This window comes from Pantherophis guttatus, chromosome 2, assembly GCF_059756535.1.
Source record: "Pantherophis guttatus breed Tessera chromosome 2, ASM5975653v1, whole genome shotgun sequence".
Classification (NCBI taxonomy): Eukaryota; Metazoa; Chordata; class Lepidosauria; order Squamata; family Colubridae; genus Pantherophis; species Pantherophis guttatus.
In genome coordinates this window covers 170,611,495-170,632,786 of record NC_142064.1, presented here as the reverse complement: position 1 = coordinate 170,632,786, position 21,292 = coordinate 170,611,495, and the positions used below count along the sequence as shown (strand labels likewise).

The following is a 21,292-nucleotide window of genomic DNA, read 5'->3' as shown; positions in this document are numbered from 1 at the left end:
ATTTCTGTAGTAAGGAGTTTTCAGTCTATCTCATTTCCCATCCCAATGTAGAGCATATTGTCATGAGAAAGGAGTCCTAAGACAGAAATTTAGATGGTGGCAGTGGCTTGGCCTTATGATAAACAAAAAACTCAGAAAAACCAGGAATTTATCCATCGTCATCATCACCATCATCGTCATTATCCTTTAGTAGAAGAAAGGGTATATATTAAGCATAGGCATTGGAAGATGCAATAAAAATGTTCTAACTGACTAGCATGCAAGATCTTATCAACTGGCTGTTCTTTGTCTCCAGCTATTTGTCAGAGAATTCAATGGATTGGCTGGTGGTTTTTGAGAAGTTCTAAGCACATACGGTAGTGATTATACAAATACTTTCATCAATACTGTACCCAGATGACTACATAAATCTAGAAAGATTCAGAACAAACTTGATCCACCTAAGGTACATTGTAAAACTGATTTAGAGGAGTAAGGGGACTGAAAGCCTGATAAATAAATCAGCCATCTTGCTATGGCTAAACTGCTCTGACTTTGCCCAGTGCCTGTTAAGAAGACACCTGGGAACATCATAGAAACCACCTTAAGTGCTATGATTCAAGAAACATGTAACATAAATGTACTAAATAAAATAACATAAGGGCAAAACATGAAACAATACTGGCCTGATACTGTAATTACAGTATTTCTCTCAGAAAGCTGCAGAACCTGCTGAAGGATTTATTTAAAAACTTGAATCACTAGAATAGCACTACAGATTTTAGGATAGGTTCCTTCCTCCTACATTCATATGTTTGCAAAATTTCATAGTGTCTATTCATTTTGGACCAGAAAAGAATTTTGCAAAATTCTGTAGTTGAATACACAAGGTTTATTAGTGATGACAGTAGCATGGGAATCACTTTTTTATTGTTTCACTTGTCACTTTTATAACATTCATCTCTATAGATTTTTCTTGCCACAGTTATCAATTTTATTCTCAGATAGACAATATTAATGGGAAGGAGAACAAGGGACAGTTATCCTGCCCACGCAATACTGGTCTTTTAAATATTTTACAGCAATAATATGGGGCAGAAAAAAACAGAAAAAACAACAACTATATTGTACAAAACAGTAACTGTAGATAGGAGTAGCTGCAACAAATCCAAACTTGCTTTGAGAGAGACTTTATTGTTTTTTCAGGTTTCACAGAAGGACTAAGTTGTAGGCACTTTACAGATGAAGAAAGAGAAGGTCATAGGTTTTCATAAGCTCAATGAATTATGTGTCCATCATAATGATGGACATATAATTATGTGAATTCTTCACAGTGATGTGAAGAATTCAACTCATATATGAATAAGTCCAAGAAGAAATGGAATAGGATAGAGATGTAGATGAAGATGAGATAGGATGAAGACCTGGATGCTAATCATCTTGGCCTGCAAGCTACTTCTAAAATTACATAAAGAAAAATATCATTATAAAGGAACTTGACAACATTAAATATTGACTTGATTCTCAGGGGTTGTGGGGGTAGGTATTCTACTGTTAGTTCTGGTTTGGAAACTTTTCTTAATTTTTTCCGGCACACTCCATCTTTCCAAATTAATTGATATTAGAAAATTCATTACTTAAGAGATTCCTGGGTTTCCTGCCAATGAATATCTTCCCTCATGTCATTCCATGCATCAATTTGGAGAAAATCAACAATATTTATATAAGATGCCGAAGATGGCACATTTAAGTTGGTTGAATTTTATGAAATGAAATCCTGAAACCAAATTTGGACAACTCTGGTTTGACCTCAATAACAGACATGGATTGAAAATCTTGGAGGCAGCCTCAAGTACATAGAATTAAATTATATAGATATCAGTGGGGAAGGATGAAGGACTGCCCCTTGGAAATGTGTGGTCTCACAATAAAATTTTAGAGTTTTCCTTCAGCATACTTTCTAAAACTCATTGCATATGGTGTGAGATTCCTTCAATGCTAGAGATTCAGTTTGCCCACTATACAGGTAAGACTTCTATGGAAAATGTATGGAACTTTCTAGGTCATGGATAAATCAGCAGCACTTTCTCCCTCTTCCATAACTATCATCAATAGTTAACCCAATGCTTTTTGTCTGTGCAGAAAAGTCGATGCTTTAGAAAGCAAAATACATGTCTGAGAGAAGGACAGAAACATGCCCATCATTTTAATTGTGAAAATTGAAAAAGACCGCAATCAGAGAAATTCAAGACTTTTTAAAATTATCAAAAGGGAAAGAAGGTTCTGATGTTCCAAAGGATTTAGTGAAGGGCTTCATATAAAACCCTCAGATATCAGGAATGAAGTCAACTCTTCTGACCACATCATTACAGAGTAAATTGAATGTATATCAGCCATGCAAACATATAGAATTGACAAGAGGCTGATTTCTTTGTGGGTCTGTTTAAAAAGCACCCGCAATATAAGAAAGTATGCACAATTGTTACCCATCAATCCAGAGAGTTGCATGTTGCATTACCTTGCCATTTAGAACAGTTTCTTCCCTTTCTCATGATCTCATTCTGATCACTTCCAGATCATCTGTAGGTGTCCACTCTGTTGCTCATGTGTTGCAGCTGTGATTTTCATTTCACCTTTTAAGTGCAGTGTGAATCCTATTTTTTATCCAAACCTTTATCTATGCTAGTTTTCTGAGCTTGAATCTACTTTCAAGAAGGTAAGCAATAGATTTTATCCATGTCAATGTTTCTGTCCTTTTTTGAAAAGCAGTGTGAAACTCACTTATATCCCAGTAGAATATGTAATCTATTGATCCCTTAGTCATCATCAAGATTGTGACGGCTGTACTTCTCAGGATTACCCTGTGACATTGGCAAATAGGAAATTCAAGTAGGATGTGAAGCTACAGCAGATGTCCATATATTTATCTGGCTAAGATAGCAGTTCAAATAAAAATGTGAATACTGAACTGAAGAAGCTTCTCGGATAAGAAGCAAAATGTTTTCAAGGAAAAAAATCAAGTCCAGTTGCCTTTTGAACAGCACTTTTGGGACAACCATGACCTGGATGACTGAGAATCTCCATAGACATCTGAATACTTGAAAATGAAATAGACCTTTTCAACTTAAAGTGATGGCCTGGCCTACCTCAGATAGGATCAAATTATATTCATTATAAGTAGCAAGCTGCTCCAGGGCCAACGAAGAAACCCACTTTTTTAATTCAATTACTGGAAGGAAGTTAGAAAGACATTAAGAAAATCTCTGCCCTAATGTATTAGGGGATAAATTGGTTCTGAAAGGGAAACACTGTTGTTGAAATTATTGTAGTACTATCTCCTTCATCTCTCACTAAATCTTGTTTGGAAAGAATTACTTTCTGTTTGAGGCTTCTGCCAAAGAGATTGACCCTTGGGTGGCTGCAGAAGACTTGAGGGAAAAGATATTTCTCTCCTCCCAATTCCAGGTTTCCTCTCACTCAGTTCCTGACATTTAAAATAGCTCAGCTATGAAAAATACAAAGACATCAAAACCTACAGTAGCCACTCGGGAACACTCTGAGTCACCTCAGGAGAAAGAGCTGAAGTAAGGAGCACAAGAAAAGTTTTCATCTATGTGAAATCATATCAAAGAGGATTAATTGCAGCTTAACTAGAGCAAAGAAACAGCTGTGATTGTGGGTTGTAGAAAAGTGATCTAAGATTAAATATAACTTCTTTGGTTAAAACATTGAGAAATAGCTCAGGTGATGCTGAAGAAAGGTTCCCTAGAGGTTTTAAAGAAGGCAGTGGATGACCTGTTACTGTTAGGAATATGTAAGGATAGGCAATCAAACTCTTGGGTTACTCAATACATACCCTTTGTCTTACAGTTTCATAGGATTATTTTCCTTACAATCAGTACCTATCCTTTTCTTAGCTGTGTATCCCTTCACATATAAACATGAAATTTGTTTTGCAACATAGCAAAATATTTGATCCTGAATGTTGCACTGAAAACATATACAATGGCATTCACCTTGGTATCTTACAGCAATTTTCATTTATGTAGGAAAAACATGAGTTTGGAAGCAGTTCTTGATTAGACGTTTGACTTTGCCATAAGCAGGGTAGGAGTAAAGAATCAATCTCTGTTGATAAGATCGCTGCATGTAATAACCTAAGAGTAATGCTGATGCACGGCTGTCATTCTGCACATGAAAGTAACCTTTGTGGAGATGATACAGACAGCTCCGGGTCCCACAGTTGCTAGGAAACTTCATAAAAGCAGGGCAGTGTGGATGCAACATGATGAAGAGCAGCAATCCAGGATATTGAGAATCATTCTGCTGGTACTTCCTGTTTTAGAATATCAGGAAATGGAAGAAAGTTTTCAGTCCTTCTACTTCGTATGTGGATGAGTGTGCATGTGGATCTGTGTCAGTACATTTCTGTACCTATGTCACTAGAGCTTATAAATCTATCACCAACATGAAAACTACATCCTAATTTGGGATTGTGTAGGTTGGGATGCTATCCCTGTTACAATAGTTATAAGAGGGAAAACATGGTATTAAATATCTGGGTCTGTGTCCCTAGTTTGGCTCTCTTTCATGAGCATCCTTGTGTTGTCTGCTTCTGATCTCCACCAAACTCTGGCCTGTATAGGCCTTTAGGGTCCTGTGTGCTTTCTGTCAATATCTTGTCCACAGTGGAATCACTCATCTCTGCTCAATAGGCTTGTGAATCTGCTATGATTTGAATGGATCCGGTTAACCAGGAAGTGGGCAGGGCTTACCCATGAATGGATCTTGTGTCTGGTGTGGACCACATGCCCCTCAGCTACAGTCTACATGATTGAGCAGGTGAAGCCACAGCACTCCTTCAAGAAGATGAGGCTTGTCTTTGTTACATAGGGTGGAGAGGTTTGCTGTCCTCTTGATGTCACCTTCTTTTCTTTTACAGGAGCTATGAAGAAACCATAAGAACAGCACTTGACATACAGCTCTGGAGAATGAACTACAAATTGATCGAGGGGAAAGGGGTCTCTCTGTTGTCCAAGCAATTCATTAGGAAAGAGAGTACTGGTGCTGGGTCAGAACTAACTGATGAGTATCTTAAGTATTCACAGAGGTGTAAATGCCCTTAATCAAGCAGTTGCAAAAATCACAGCTAATCTTATCTCCATTAAAATGCTGCACTGGTCAGTCTCCCACCTTCAATATTGCTCCTGTTTTGGGCATTACATTTTTTGAATGACTCAGAGAGGTTGATTGCATTATTCCATTGGCCAACAGTGACATATGGTTGCAAAAAATGTAAATGCAATCAATAGCATTAAACTTGTTTTAATCAAGAACAGTAATTATTCTATTGTTCAAACTCCATCCTGAGTACTGTGTCCAGTTTCAGGCATCACACTTTAAGAAGGATTTAGAGAAGCTGGTTCAAAGAAAGCCTGTAAGGATGATCAGAGGACTAGAAACATAAACCTATGAAAAAAGATTATGGCATATTTAACCTTGGAAAAAATGACTGTGGGGATGTGAATAGCATTCTTCCAATATCTGGAAGAGTAAAAGCAAGTCCAGACCTGTTATCTCTCATTTTAGAATGCAGGGATTGTCATTATAAAAAGCCAATCCTGGAAGAAAGTTAGAAGAAAATGATGATCTCTGCATAAGCAGACAGTAGAAGCAATTATCCAGAAAGATGGTGGGTTTCCTGTCATTGGGGGTGTGGAAGAAGCAGCTGGATAGCCATCTGTCTGGGACACTTTAATTTGGATTGTTGCACAGAGACTAGAGTTGAACTCAATGGCCTAAACCAGTGATGGCAAACCTTTTAGGCACTGAGTGCCCAAACTGAGGGTGCATGCCCAAACTGACATGTGCTGACATGTGAATGCACAGACGTGTGCATGTGCATGCAGTGATGTGCACATGCGTATGCCTGGACATGCACGTATGCATAGCAGAGATCCGAAGACCAGTTGGCCGGTGGGAGGTGGGGCATCCCAGCACCCACAGCGTGGCAAGAGGTGAGATATTTTTCTTTCGTGAGCTTCTGTTTTGTCATTTGCAGGGAAACAGAAGCTCACGAAAGAAACGCCACGAGATCTGACCTGGGGCGCAGAACATACTATGAATATAAGTATATGCAGAATAAAGTACAGCCAATAATGCAAACTCACTGATTTTGCTTAATACTATGCAGATTTCTTTCTCTCTCTCTTTGAATAAAGCATGGACACCTTATCTTGTCCATAAAAAAAGGGAGAGACAACTCCATATTCATGAGTACCTACTTGTTTTCAGAAGGCAGGTTTTGGAAAGCTTGTTCTTTAAAAATTCAGCCATTTCCTTATCTTCTTCTCGTTCTCTGTGAAAAGAAGACACTGCATCAAAGAATAAGCAGTCATTCCTTAGGTCTGAAAGGACAATTACAAAGCAAGTGAAGTCTGAGTGATGGCTCTCCAAATCTCTGTGAAAGAGGAAGCTACTTTTCTTTGATTCTTGAATTTTCATATTTAGAGTAGTAAATAAATTCCCATTGATTGGCAGGACAACCAAGGAAGGTACTTCAGTGGGATTTAAAAGTGTCTGATCACTGGCTATATATATTTGTTTCTTGTCCTTTTATAAAATATTTCAAAATTCACAGAACCTCAAAGAACCAATTAAGATGTTGGCTTTCTTGGGAAGACAACTTATGATTTTGCTAAGACTGTATTCCTGCCTTGATTACTTTTCTGTAAAGGTAGTCCTCAACTTATGACCACAACAAGTCCAAAATTTCCATTGCTAAGCAAGACAATTATTAAATGCGATTTGTCCCATTTTACAACTTTTCTTGCAGTGAATCACTGCAGTTGTTAAGTTAGTAACTTAAGAGAATCTGGCTTCCCCGTTGACTCTGCTTGTCAGAAGATCACCAAAAATGATCACATGACCCTGGAACACTGCGACCATCATAAAACATGCCAATGGCCATGCTTCCAAAGTTTGATCACATGACATGGGGATGCTACAATGGTCATAAGCATGAAAAATGATCATAACTCGCTTTTTCAGTGCCATTTTAACTTCAAAAAATCACTAAAAGAATGGTCGTAAGTCGAGAACTTCCTATAATCAACTCCTATTGCCACATTTCCTTTGGCAAAGTCCGAACAGTGCTTTTAACAGTATGGTATGATTAATGCAAAACTGAAGGTAATACAATACAGAAAAGAAGTGAAAAAAATTCTGGCTTTGTGTCCAAACTGTTCAGAAAGCAAACTGGTTTAGCAGAGTCCCTGCAAAGTACAGTATAAAACATATAAAACATTGGCCTTTTGGCAGCAACCGTGTCCAACTCAGTTCCCCACTGATGGATTAGGATCCCAAAATCACAATTGACCCTTCCGAATCTACATCTTTCTAGTGCACTTTTCTGCATCCTGACATCTACTAGCTTTGCTGGACTGCAATTCCCAGAAATGCTAATTATTGACAATGCTGGTTTGGAATTCTGGGAGTTGTAGTAATACTGGGCTTCAGCTTTGAAGTGTTATTATAGGAATAAAAAGGAATAACTACTATGTGTTTGCTTGGAATGTTTGCAGGATTGGGGCAACATAATGTAATCAAGAAAATTACAGGAAGTTGGCATGTTTACCTGAGCCTTTCAAACTCTACATCATCCACAAGAAAATCCCGAGTCTCCACAAGTTTATGAATTTGTTGTACTAACTCCTCCTCCTTCTGTTTGTCTTCTTTTGATTTTCTATTTTCTGCAGGATGGGGAAAATACATGTACAGAGATGTTTATTGTAAAAAACTTTTGCAGGTAAGATGAAGAAGATAATTCTCAGAGTGGAGGAATTTCAAGAAAGATTATTGTTTAGATTAGTTTAGATTATCGATTATCAGCGCCCCAGTTGTAGAATATTCCCAAGAAAGTTTTATTTACTTCTTGCCTTCCGAGACAGGAAAATATCGACTTACTGGGTTTTTGAAATCCATATTGATCTTCTTCCCTCTTTATGACATTTTCTTCTTACCTGTTAACTTTTAATTTAATGTGTACTTGTTATATTGGAAATCCTAAAAGGAAAAACAGCTTAGGACACATGGGAAACTCTGAGAAATGAAATACTGAGGACCCAAACCAAAACAATACTACAGAGAAAAAGAAAAAGAAAAAACACTGGATGAGACCAGCATGGTTGCACAAAGAGCTCTCTGACAAGCTGAAGAGCAAGGAGAACAAGTATAAAAAATGGAACATGAACATTTAACTAAAACACAGTACCAGCAAATAGACCGAATCTACAGGGATGGAGGCAGGCAGGCTAAGGCTCAGAATGAATTAAGTCTTGTAACAAATGCCAAAAATAACAAAAAGAAATTTCTTTCAATATGTAAGGAACAAGGGGGGGGGGGATAAGTCAAGGAAATGATCAGTCCACTAATGGGAGAAGATGGCAAAAAGGAGAGGTGAAAGCAGAGTCACTTAAGTCTTTCTTTATGCAAAGGAAAAAAAAATAGCCCAACCCAACAAAAGCAGCATATTGTGAGACAGAACAGAAAAGTAGATTAAAAATAGGTAAGAAATTGGTTAAAAAACACCTATCCACTTGAGATGAATTCAGATCATCAGGACCAGATGGTTTATATTCCAGAGAACTGGAAGAGCTGGCAGATGTGAGCTTTTCCAAATATAGCAGAATCCATTGATGGACCTGACCCTCAACAGAATGGTATTCAAATATGGAGCTCATAGGCCACAGACAATTCAATTAAGGCTGTCATGCAGCCTCTTGAACCTTTTTCAACAATTCCTGCTGAATTTGAGTCTTGGGAATCTGCATAGTTCTATAGGAAAAACAGTGCCTGATAAATCCTACAGCAGTCATTGAATCAATCACTCCAAGTATTGGCCTTACCTGGCACTGAAATCAACTTCTGTAACTCCTTTTTCAACCTGCTGATTTCCTTACAAAGCTGGATATCATCCATCCTGCACAAACAGAAACAAAACATAGCCCTGAGCATAAGACAGGGGTGCTTTAGTGCAGTGGTTAAGGCATCAGGTTAGGGAGATCATGATTTCTACCTTGGGTACAAAACCAACTGGATAACCTTGGGCCAGCCATGTTCTCGGCCCTAGGAAGGAAGCAATGGTAACCCTTCTGAAAAACCTTGCCAAGAAAACTGCAGGAACTTATCCAGGCAACCTCCAAGAATTAAACATGATTGGGATAAATTGGGTTTTAAATGTTTTACATAAATTGGATGTCTTAAATTTGTTTTTTTGAGCCCAAATTATTTAATCTATTTTTAATAGTTTTTAACTTTTGTATGTTATTTGTATTTTTATCTTGGCTGTTCACCACCCTGAGTCCTCCAGGAGTAGGGCGGTATACAAATATGATAAAATAAATAAATAAATAAATAAATGATTGGGTAAAAGAAAAACAAACAAACAGATAAAACCAAAACAGAACTTATTAGAAATGATGAAAGAAAATGGAATAAAAAGCCCAGTGTCTTATTATTGTTGGATATCATCATGAGAGCAAGATTTTTTTATCTGTGCAGAAATTGAAAAATAAAGAAGTTCCAAATGTTGAAGAGTGGATGTTTAAAGTTATGGATTTGAAGGAAAGGCAAAACTTACATTTCTAGAGAGAGAGATAACTACACAAACTTTTAATAAAAACTGAAGTCTCTTATGGATTATATTACAATTGTGGAAAAAAAATAGCTGGATGATCAAGAGTTTTATAAATTAAGTAAGGGGAAATAATGGAAAATGTAAATAGTGATACAATACAATCATATAAAAGAATAAGAAATGATTACTGGCTCAGTGAGGAAAGAAGGGCACAAGTGGATGGTATGGGTTTTTCGTTTGTTTTAAGTTAGATGTTCAGTTTTGTACTTGTAGGTTTATGTTTCTATGTATGCTTTTGTATTGTGTATTTATATTTATTTCATGTGTAGAATTTTAATAAAGTTTATATAGAAAGAGAAAGCAATATTTATCAAGCTAAAGTGAACACAGAAACCATACATAATTATGGAAGGCAACGTCTAGGTACTACAAGAAAAGATTGGACTGCCATTTGTCAGAAATGGTGTAGGGTCTCCTGCTTGAGTGGGGGGTTGGACTAGATGACCTATAAAGTCCCTTCCAACTCTGTTAATCTGTTAAACAGTAATTGCCTTATTTCTTCCAAAGGAAAATGACACTGAATTTAAGAGAATCAATCTAAATAAAAAAGTAGATGGAAGATGATAGCTAGCTAAGTAGTGTGTGTGTGTGTGTGTGTGTGTGTAGGGGTGGTGTCTTTCTGTTGGAGTTTTCAACTATAGTTGGAGGTAGGGGAATGGGGCACAGGACAAGATGTCTGTCTGTCTGTCTGTCTGTCTGTCTGTCTGTTTGGATAGATAGATAGATAGATAGATAGATAGATAGATAGATAGATAGATAGATAGATAGATAGATAGATAGATGGGTGGGTGGGTGGGTGGGTGGGTGGGTGGGTGGGTACGTAGGTAGATAGGTAGATGATAGGTAGATAGGTAGGTAGGTAGGTAGGTAGATAAGTAGATAGGTAGATAGGTAGATAGATATAGACAGGTTGACAGACAGATAAATATCTTGTCCTGTGCCCCATTCCTCTATCTCCAACTATAGTTGAAAACTCCAACTGAAAGAACCCCACTCCACATACACACACACCCTGCGATATGCATAAATATTATATGTAGAGTATATTGTGTGTATTTATACATACTTGCCAGAAATCACACTCAAAGAAAGTGTGCCTGAAACTAAGTAAATATTAGTTAAGTAGTTTGTGATGTGTTGGTTTTTAATTGCTGTTGTTATTTCTGGATGTTTTAATTTGATTATTAAGCCACTCTGAGTTATGTATAGCAAGTGGGCAGGCATATAAATAAATAACAATGCACATTAAGATATGACTATATCTGGACAGCAAAAAAAAAAAAGGAAAAGGGATACAAGCTATTCACACATACTTCTTCACAATTACTGCATTAGTTAAGTGTAGGAAAACTACATTTCACTTATCAAAACTTCTGCAACTTTCTCTCCTTTGAAATAATTTTTTAACCTTTGTTCAGTAAAAATGAATGAAAATTAATAGAAAAAAATGCAGGCGAATGTATGTGCTAAGCCAAAGGCAAAAACAAAAACAAATAAATGATGCATGTAAAAGATGCCAGGCTGAGCAAGACTGCACAGTCTGAAGGAGCTATCCATGGTTCTGACCAAGGAGAAAGGCCAACGTTTTAGAATTGGTATCCCATTAAGTAAATCTATAGCAATAGCACTTAGACTTATAAACTGCTTTACAGTGCTTTACAGCCCTCTCTAAGCGGTTTACAGAGTCAGCACATTGCCCCCAACAATTTGGGTCCTCTTTTTACCCACCTCGGAAGGATGGAAGGCTGAATCAACCTTGAGCCTGGTGAGATTTGAACTGCCAAATTGCAGGCAGCCAGCAGTCAGCAGAAGTAGCCTGCAGTACTGCACTCTAACCAATGCGCCACACTCTGTAAATTTTTAAATCTTTTTGTAACACTGCATTACATGTAGGAGTAAACTCTGATGAGCCTAAGGTTATGAAGTCTGGGTCGATATGTCTATCATTGTACTGAACATTCATTTTTACACAGCTGATCTGTATAATTTAAAATAAAAATGTACGCTGGCTAGAATCACCTTTTAAAATGATTGCCTCTTGCTCTTTCTGTCTGCTTATCAAATTTAGATATCACCCATCTTACTCTAAGAGTGACTCTGGGCAGTTTACAGACAAAAGCTTTAAAAATCATATAAAAACATAGTACATACCAAGATCAGTGAAATGGGAGCCAAGTAAAAACACAGCAAAAATAAATTAAAAGACTGTAGGAGGCCGTAAAAGTCTTCAGGTCTCTAACCACCTTCAGATTTGTATGCCCCTCTTTGAGCCCCATGTAAGTTGGTAGAGCCAAGTCTTCATTTTTCTGAAAGGCCAGAAAAGGGGGGGGGCATTTAATCTCTGGGGGAAGGATGTTTCATAGGGCAGGGGCAATGGCAGAAAGGGTCTCTTCCTAGACCCTGCCAATTGGGATTCTTTAACTGATGTGGTCTGCAACATACCTTGCTTGCTAAGTCCAGAACTTGGAATAGAGTCATCTTTAGCCTCAGAATTCACAGCTTAATTGCTTCCAGTATGGAGTGATTGAAAGCCAGAAGGAAATAATGCTCTAGTAAAAGAATTGGAGTTACAGAAATGTATCCTTAACCATTCCAAGTCTCAGCTTTAGAAAATTAGCTCTTACTGATGAGACAGCAAAGAGAAAGGTTGTGGCATGACACAAATATGAAGTCCTTCTCTCACAGTGCCTTAAGGCTATATCAGGCTAATCTCAACATACTGGTCTGGTTTCTCGTTTTTATAATCATGCTGTCCAAGTTTGAACTCTTGAAGATATTCAAAGTGACAAGTTTAAAGGAAAATGTTCAGCTGACAAAAGGGATATTTTCACAGATATGACATGTTAGTGAAATCTCTCTCTCCCTATCTCCCTCCCTCCCTCCCTCCCCCCTCCCCCCTCTCTCTCAAATATGTGAAAGACAGGAGGGTTAAGGGATAGAAAAATAGTAACCTAATCCATGCTTTTCTGAGGTATGCAGCTTGGTCAGCTGCCTGAGCTAATATTCTGTTCCATATACTATATAAATCCTTTGAAAACATTGCTACTCTCTGAGTTCTTTCCAAATCAGCTTGTCATCACAGAAACCTCTGAAATTTCTGAGGCAGGTTGAACAATGTAGGCTTTGAGGAAGTGAAGTTGGTCTGATTCTGTTGAGAGATTCTTCTCATGCAATGAAGCCTACCATTATTCTGAGGAATGTGTTGCAGGTGCGGGGATTGAAGAGTGTAAAGACATGTTCAAAATTGCATGGAGGGAAAAAAGCTGTTGAGTTGATAGGATGAAAGAAAAGGAAGGGAGAAGGAGGAAAATCTGGCAAGAGAATTCAACACTACCTGTTTCTTGCTACCTTACAAACTTGGAAAATGATACTCCTCTCCATCACCTGAAGCAGTGGTGGGTTTCAAATTTTTTTTACTACCGGTTCTGTGGGTGTGGCTTGGTGGGCGTGGTGTGGCTTGGTAGGTGTGGCTTGGTGGGCATGGCAGGGGAAGGATACTGTAAAATCTCCATTCCCACCCCGTTCCAGAGGAAGCATACTGTAAAATCTCCATTCTCACCCCACTCCAGGAGAAGGTTACTGCAAAATCCCCATTTCCTCCCGATCATCTGCGACTTGGGAGTCAGAGAACAGATGGGGGCAGGGCCAGTCAGAATTTTTACTACCAGTTCTCTGAACTACTCAAAATTTCCGCTACCGGTTCTCCCGAACTGGTTAGAACCTGCTGAAACCCACCTCTGACCTGAAGCCTTACATACTGTATCACACATACACACACAGAAGACCCAGTTTTCCCAATTTCCAACTCACATATACCGGAGTTCTGACTCTCTCCGCACAAGAACTTCCCTGATTCTCTCAATTTTGAAAAGTTCTCCTTCGATGTCATCAATGGTATCTGTAGAGTCAGCCATGGAAACTATTTCTTCCCCTGAAGAAATAACAGACAAGAAAACCAGTTAGTGAGAAGGATGGAGGAGAAGAAAGGAAGGTCTAACATCACCCAATCCCTTGAGTCAGCAGGCTGAAGATTAGTGTTACCAGCACTTTAAGGAATTATAATTGCATGGAACCCAATCAGTCTTTCTTTGTGAGCTACTCAGGTTGCTTGTATATTACGATAGTCAGCCACATGAATATTTACAATAATAAGAAACAAAAAAATTCTTCCTTAGTATAGTAATCTTCAACATTGTAAGAACTGTCATTCCTAATTTTACCTCTTTCCCCATGACACTGATCTTCTTTCATCACCAAACCATGGTTTCCACAGCATTATCCTCCATAGTTTCCTAGCTTATCCCTGTCCTTTCCATCACGAAGGACTTTTAAAAAACATTGCCCACTCCTGCTGAAAAGGAGACCACAGGGATTCCTACTACTATTTAGAAGGTGGTGAGAGGGTTTCCCATGGGACTATTGGATCCTGAATACAATATTCCTTACCTCCATCATGCTAGAATGGTGTAGCAAATTCCATTTGTTCCCTATCCCCAGGTCTGGCCTTGTCTCATTCCTAGGCCTTGATTTATCCTGTTTTATCTTGCTGTTTGCTGCATTGCTAAATGCCCACCAGTTCCAAAATAAAGAAAATGAAGAGAGCCAGGAGGTCATTGCTATGCCAGCAGCTTTTTCTGTTGCTTTTTCTGTAAAGATCATTAGTGAGAAAAGGATGGTTGCTCCTAGGTTGAAATACTTGGTCTATGTTGATATCTCCCTACCTCAATGTTTTGGACTTCAGTTTTTGGATTCTGAATTAAAGTATTCAATCTCCTACCAGGATTTCAATTGGACCTAAAGCAAAATGCTCAAATGGCAAATAAGGGCTAAAGACATGGAACAACACTGAAACTCTGGGAGAATTTCTAGCATTTCCTCCAATCCAGAAGTTGAAGGGATGTCAACCATAGAGTGGCTCCTCCCTCCCTTCTTCTGTCCCTCCCTTCCTCCCTTCAACACATTTTCAAGAATTTAACATAATCTTAGAATCTCAATTCTAAATTTACAGCGAATGTGCTTGCCTTCACACTTATTCACATTATTTCCCTGGGGAATCATTGAAATGAAATGTATTATTAGAAAATGAAATGCCTGAATAGGTCTTTTTTTTTTCCTAAGGGTGAGTAGAAACAAGCCTTTTTATTGGGTCAAAGAAGAAGCCCCTCTCTCTTTAAATAAAACCCAACAGGGAGCAACAATTATAACACACCTATCAGTGAAGAGGATGCCTTGATAATAAGGATGTTCTCTCTCTGAAGTTTTTATCATTGGTTTTTAAATGCTAACGTGCCCTTTGTGTTCCTTCATGAATGGCTATAGCTCAGCAGGAAAGTATATGCTTGGCATACCCAAGAACCCAGATTCAATTCTTGACCTCTCCAGAAAGGACAAAGAAGCACTGCTGTCTTTAAATCATTGCCAGTAATACTGTGCATGATGGACTGACTGCCTGGCCTAGAATCATCAGCTTCTTAGGTTTCTGAGTTCTCCCAACCTCACCCCACTCACCTTGTCAGTATTGCTATTTATTTTTGTTAATTCCTCCTGGGAAATGATTCTGATGAAAGTTGGTGGCACATGCATTTTTTAAAAAATAATAAATTATCCAACAGGCTCTTGTGGACAAACTGAAACAGTAGGCATGAGTTACAAGTGACCCACCTCCACCCCAAAATCAGATTCCCTCGATTTGAGTTCTGAAATCCTTGGATCAGCTTTGCCAAATATGACTTGTGTGGAGAGAGAAGCAAGTTTGTAACTTCGTTACCTTTATGCAAACCCTAAGGTCAGTAGTGCCATCCTTCTCTACTACACAAAAGCTTGTTTGACATGTACAGTACAAGCAGAGGTCAGTAATAAGATCGGCATTTCATTGTTGGAGCCAAATGACGTCCCAACTTCGTCTGTACTGGTAGGTCAAGGCAAGCAAAAAGGGCAGGGTTTGAACTCGATTTTGTTGTGTTTGGGAAGAGTTCCTCTAAGCAAAAGACAGGAAAAACTACAAATATCTGTCTTATATGACCTTGGGGAAAAGCAATTGCTTCTAGGTGCCTAGCATTCTAATTAACAGGGGAATGCTCTGGTTTGGGTGCCTCCATCAAATATGAGCCCTGGCACAAATTTCTACTAGGCTGGCTGGGGAATTCTGGGAATTGAAGTCCACAAGTCTTAAAAGTTGTCTTAAAAGTCCCCTGGCCTAGGAGATACTCAGACTTTTACATAAACCAAGACATCTCCAAGCATATTAACACTTGATCTGGACCGACTCAAGACTTTTAGTTGTCTTAAGTGAAGCAGCATGAAGATGGAGAGATGACATGCAGCTGTAATGTTCCAAAAATTCCCACAGTTTAGTTTAGTTTAGTTTAGTTTAGTTTAGTTTAGTTTAGTTTAGTTTAGTTTAGTTTAGTTTAGTTTAGTTTAGTTTAGTTTAGTTTAGTTTAGTTTAGTTTAGTTGATTTGTATACCGCCCTACTCCCGAAGGACTCGGGGTGGTGAACAGCCACAAGATAAAAACACATAAATACAAAATTTAAAACTGAATAAAACCGAATTAAACAATTTGGCCGAAGACAAATTTAAAACAACCCAATAAATTAAGAACGAATTAAAATTTGCATTTTAAAAAGGGAAAAAAGGGAAAAAATTAGGCCAGGCCAGCCTGATGGAATAAAAAGGTCTTGAGAGCGCGGCGGAAGGTGCGTAGATCCGGGATCCTCCATATCTCCGGGGGGGAGCTCATTCCAAATAGTAGGTGCCCCCACAGTCATTGCAGGAAATACTTGAGTGTCCTCTCAATTTGCATGGAAGAACAGGAAATGGTTCCTTTATTTGGCATGCTGCCAAAATAAAGAGCGGGGTGTCAATATGGAGCTATATTTACTATGAGATGACCCATACTCAGTGCCCTATCTACAGCAAGTGATCAGAGCCACCTTTCAAACTGGCAGGGTCTTCTTTGACATGTAGTTAGGTGAAACTAGCAGATTTCTGAAATGCATGTCCTTACGTCATTTTCTTATCTTGAAACTGTTTTTGTGTTTTATTGCATAAATTTAGTAAAGTGGATGGATAGATGGATGCTTCTCACTCGATTTAATAATATTGCTACATAATTTAAATCCATAATTACAAGAGAAAAGGAGAGGAATAGATGCAGTAGGTCTGTTCTGTCATTAAGCAATGGGAAGTTAGTTTGTCAGAGCTGGCTTATTGCTTTCCCATTCACAAAAATTGGGAGCTTTTCCCTGAAGAAATAAATAATAAATCCTTACTTAGAGTTCAAAACCACATTTGAAAGCAATAATTGAATTCCTTTAGAAAAATAAAGACTATTTTCAGGCATCCTAGTGGAGGATGAAGGTGCTATTTTTCTCGTAACCTCTGAATCATGTGTTTTTAACTTCCAGGGATAATCTGTGGCCCTTCAATTATTCCAAGAGCTTGTTCCCTTGAGTGTTTAATAAACAAACTCCATCCTGCAATGATCTGTTCCAGATCCCTTTGGAAGGGGGGGTGGGGGTGAAGAGGAACCAAACCTTTGGTTCTCAGCCAGATGTTCTTGCTCATACTTGTCTTCTTTTCTGCCTATCACTACTTAATGCCAAGTTTCTCTGTCTCAATTGCCAGGGAAATAGACAAGTAACCAAGAAGCCCCTCCTGTAATCCACAACATCACCAGCAGCTGGGGGGGGGAATAGGAAGTAGATAGAGGAATGAGCCATCAATCTTCTCTTGACTACTATAAAACTTTCAAGGAATAGGAGACCATGCATAGTTAACACATGAATATCCATGTGTTTAATACCCATGGATACAAACATACACACACACACACACACACACACACACACACACACAATACTCATACAAACATATATATTTCTCCTGCAGAGGGATTTGTGCCCTGTTGCTAGAGGTAAAGGTCATAGAACTGAGTTGGTATTTCAGCAGTGCCCAAGATGTGCAAAGTAAGCTCACCTTTGCCTGAATCTGCTGCAGTCCACTTGGTTGATTCCAGGGATCCATACTGGGTAGATGCCTTGCTCTCGTTTTCCATCTTCGCTCCTTGCTGTGGTTTTTAAAATCCCCCTATTCCCCCTTTTTTAAATGGTCAGAATTCCCTAAGGAGGAGGACTTCTAAGGAGTAGGGATTGCCCCGAAGCTAAGCTCAGCTTTTGATCAAGGAATCATTTAGTGAGGAATCAAAAGAGCATGGATCTCAGCCAAGTCGGGTCCCAGCTTGGCAGCTGCCGCCCACCATCAGTTCATACCGCGATGCTCTTGTACATCTGTCGAGGGATAAAGCAGAATCTGAGGCTGCAGAAAACTAGATGAAGGTCTATTATGACACCGAGAGGTGCCCTCTGGTGGTTAAATAAAAAGCTTTTATTTTTATCATTTGAAAGACTTTCAGAAAAGCAAAACACCCCTATTTATTTATTCCACTGACTTTGTCCCATCTCGTTGCCTGCAACTCAACCACTCAATTTAACTCCATGCAAACAGTATAAAACCACCTGCATAAATATTTCTTTGTTTCTAAATAAATTCAGATAATAGCCATATAGCAAGCTAAGCCCGCCCTAAGTTGCAGATTGCTGCAAGAGTTTCCCCAATATTATGACATACCTAAGTCCATTTCTTCCTCAACCTTTTTAGAGAGAGCAAAGAACAAGAATAATCAGACACAAAATGTAAATTTATCTTCAGTTTGGAAGACAGAAGCTTTGTTCTTCTTTCTTTTACTTCTAGTAAGCCTTGAGCTTTATGGCATTTTCCCAACATCAATTTTCAGCAAGTTTTCATTGTGTTCAGCCTCTGGTGGACCCCTCCATGTATTGTTGACATTCCACACTAATCCTTTTAGCTACAAAGGATATGAACTAAAGTCCCACAAGAACAGAGAATTTTCCCCTCTTTATTCTTAACATAATCTTGGTGGAAAATGAACAAAACTCCCAGGTGTCCGCTATCTTTACTTTCTGGTAAGTAGAAAAATTTAAATCTAAGTTTGCTGGAACTTGCAATGACCAAGTGCAATAAAAGAAATTCAGGTTGATTGAAAGCTGGTAAAGATTTCTATTTTTCACCAAAGTCTGCAAGTTCCATCATTTAATATTTATCTGTGAATAACAACAACAACAACAACTATGTCGACAGGTTGTACCTGCCAAGAAGAATAGGTGGCAGAGGGCTATTGCAAGTCCATCAAACTGTAGAAGAAGAAAAGCGAAGTGTGAATGACTGTGTGAACTAAAGTACAGAAAAATTGCTCCAGGCTGTGAAAATGGAGAACATTATTAAAACAACAGAAACAAAGGCAGAATAAAGGAAAAACAGCTAGATGACAGATTAAATAGATGGAAAACCAAAGCTTTGGACAGTATTTGAAAAACATTGAAGAAAAATGTGATAACAACTTGACATGGGCATGGCTTAAGATGGAAACCATCAAGAAAGAAATGGAAGGTTTAATACTCACTGCTCAAAAACAAGCACTACAAACTAATGCCATAAAAATGAAGATATAAAAAACCACAGACAAATCAAACTGTCGACTTTGCAAGTTGAAACTGTTTCACATTTAATATGTGTTTGCAAAATCATGCAAACTGATTACAAAGCTAGACATGACCGAGTTGCTAAACTAATCCACTGGGCATTATATAAAAAACACGACTTACCTGTATCCGAAAAGTCATGGGAACACAAAGTGGAAAAAGTTGTCGAAAATGAGAAGGTGAAGATCTTGTGGACATTTGAATACAGACAGGTCATCATTTAGAACACAACACGCCAGATATCACAGTCATCAAAAACCGAAGCGTACAATTTATTGATATTGCTGTACCAGGAGATGCCAGAGTTGAAGAAAAAGAACTAGAAAAAAAATCACAAAATATCGCAACCTGGCCATTGAAACTACAGTATGTGATTATGGATGAAACATGTGACAGTGATACCCATTGTCATTGGAGCACTTGGTACCATGTCCAAGAATTTTACAAAACACATCAAGAAATTGCAGCTTCCTGCAATAACAGCAGAGGAACTGCAAAAAACTGTGCTACTTGGAACATCATATATTTTAAGAAGATACTTGGTTGAAACATAGGATGCTGGCAGCAATCTGTATCAACCATTAGCACCAGTCAATGGTATTTGTGACACATTTTTAAATGATCAGTTGACTGAGTTTCATGTTTAATGAATAAAAGAGATTATTATTATTAATAATAATAGTAATAATAAGATGATGATGATGATGATGATGATGATGATGATGATGATGATGATGAACTGGAGAAGATAACAAAATACAAAGACCTACAAATAGAAATAGAACGACTCTGGAAAAGGCAAGCAAGGATAGTACCATTAATAATAGATGTCTTAGGTGCGATCCCAAAACAACTGGAGCACCACTTGAACAAATTTTGCAATCAGTCAATTGCAGAAGGCGGCTTTACTTGGAACAGCTTCCATCCTGCAACGATATCAGTAACACTGTCAAACATCCAGATTTGCCTAACCCAGGTCCTTGGTAAGGACTCGATAGGTAGACAAAAATGCTAAACCCAGTCTGAATATCTGGCTGACTCTGCAATGATCAATCATCATCATCATCATCATCATCATCATCATCATCATCATCATCATCTAACCCCCTCCCCAAAGTCTCTGTAAGTTGGGTCATATAAAATAAAATATATGGACTGTGTTTACTTATAGCAGCATAAGACAACCCTGGGCCAAGAAGAGAGTCCAATAGTCTCTTGTCACAGCAGGCCCATGGCTGGAAGGGAAACTACCAGTAACTCCTTCACATTTCTTCTCCGCAATAAAGTTTTCTGGCTAAATGGAATAGTTGAAGCTGCCTCAAATAAAGACATGTTCTTTGGCAGCTGCTAGGTAAACACCAAATCCACTTTCCTCGTTTGCAAAATGTGCATATTAGTCATCTTTATGGTGGCTAAACACACACCAGGAATAGAACAGTCTTCATTTTGAGGTGATTTGTTTTGCCATGACCAGGAGTTTAGTTCCTGGAGTAGAGACTTTAAATAGTTACAGCCTTGAATTGTTGACTCTATCAGGACAGTGGGGGAGGAGGGGGGGAGAACTAGTGAAGTACTAGAAGTGTTTTTATTTAAATACACTAATTGTATGTTTGGGAAACAAGAAGGTGGATGGAATTTTAATTTAATTTTGGCTTGGGCTTTTTTGGGTACAGAAAAGGAAACAGGCAGGGAGAGTAATACACTTTCAATGTTGTTTGGAAGTGTATCATTCTATTGCTGTTTGTATGCTGTATGAGTCACTGAATCTACTCTAAAATTTTCATACATGCTCTTGAGCAATGTAAAAAAAAAAGAAGAAGAGAAAAAAGCACAGAACTTCAGTTGGGTCACTTCCTTATTCAAGACAGACCATTGGTGGTGCAGACTGTCATGAAGTTTGGATCTGTATTTCCTCATTGGTCTTCTAGTTAAAACAGCATTAACAATTCCTAGCAATGCTGCAATAATTGAATGCCATTTTCTCTTTTAACATCAGTTTATTATTAGTAGAGATGGTCATTGAACCAAAAAGTAAAGCTGCACTGGATCTTCT

At 38.3% G+C, this 21,292-nt stretch overlaps 1 protein-coding gene across 1 annotated transcript; it reads right to left on the bottom strand.

The window, feature by feature from the left end:
• Positions 1–858: 858 nt before the first annotated feature.
• On the bottom strand, positions 859–17,979 carry LOC117659912 (bMERB domain-containing protein 1-like). The gene is made up of 6 exons (XM_034407950.2): positions 17,657–17,979; positions 13,487–13,607; positions 8,886–8,959; positions 7,616–7,730; positions 6,264–6,337; positions 859–4,924 (listed from the first exon to the last, which is right to left on the bottom strand). Exons 1-6 carry the CDS (start codon positions 17,733–17,735, stop codon positions 4,806–4,808), a joined length of 582 nt encoding a protein of 193 aa, XP_034263841.2. The 5' UTR covers positions 17,736–17,979; the 3' UTR covers positions 859–4,805.
• Positions 17,980–21,292: the final 3,313 nt, after the last annotated feature.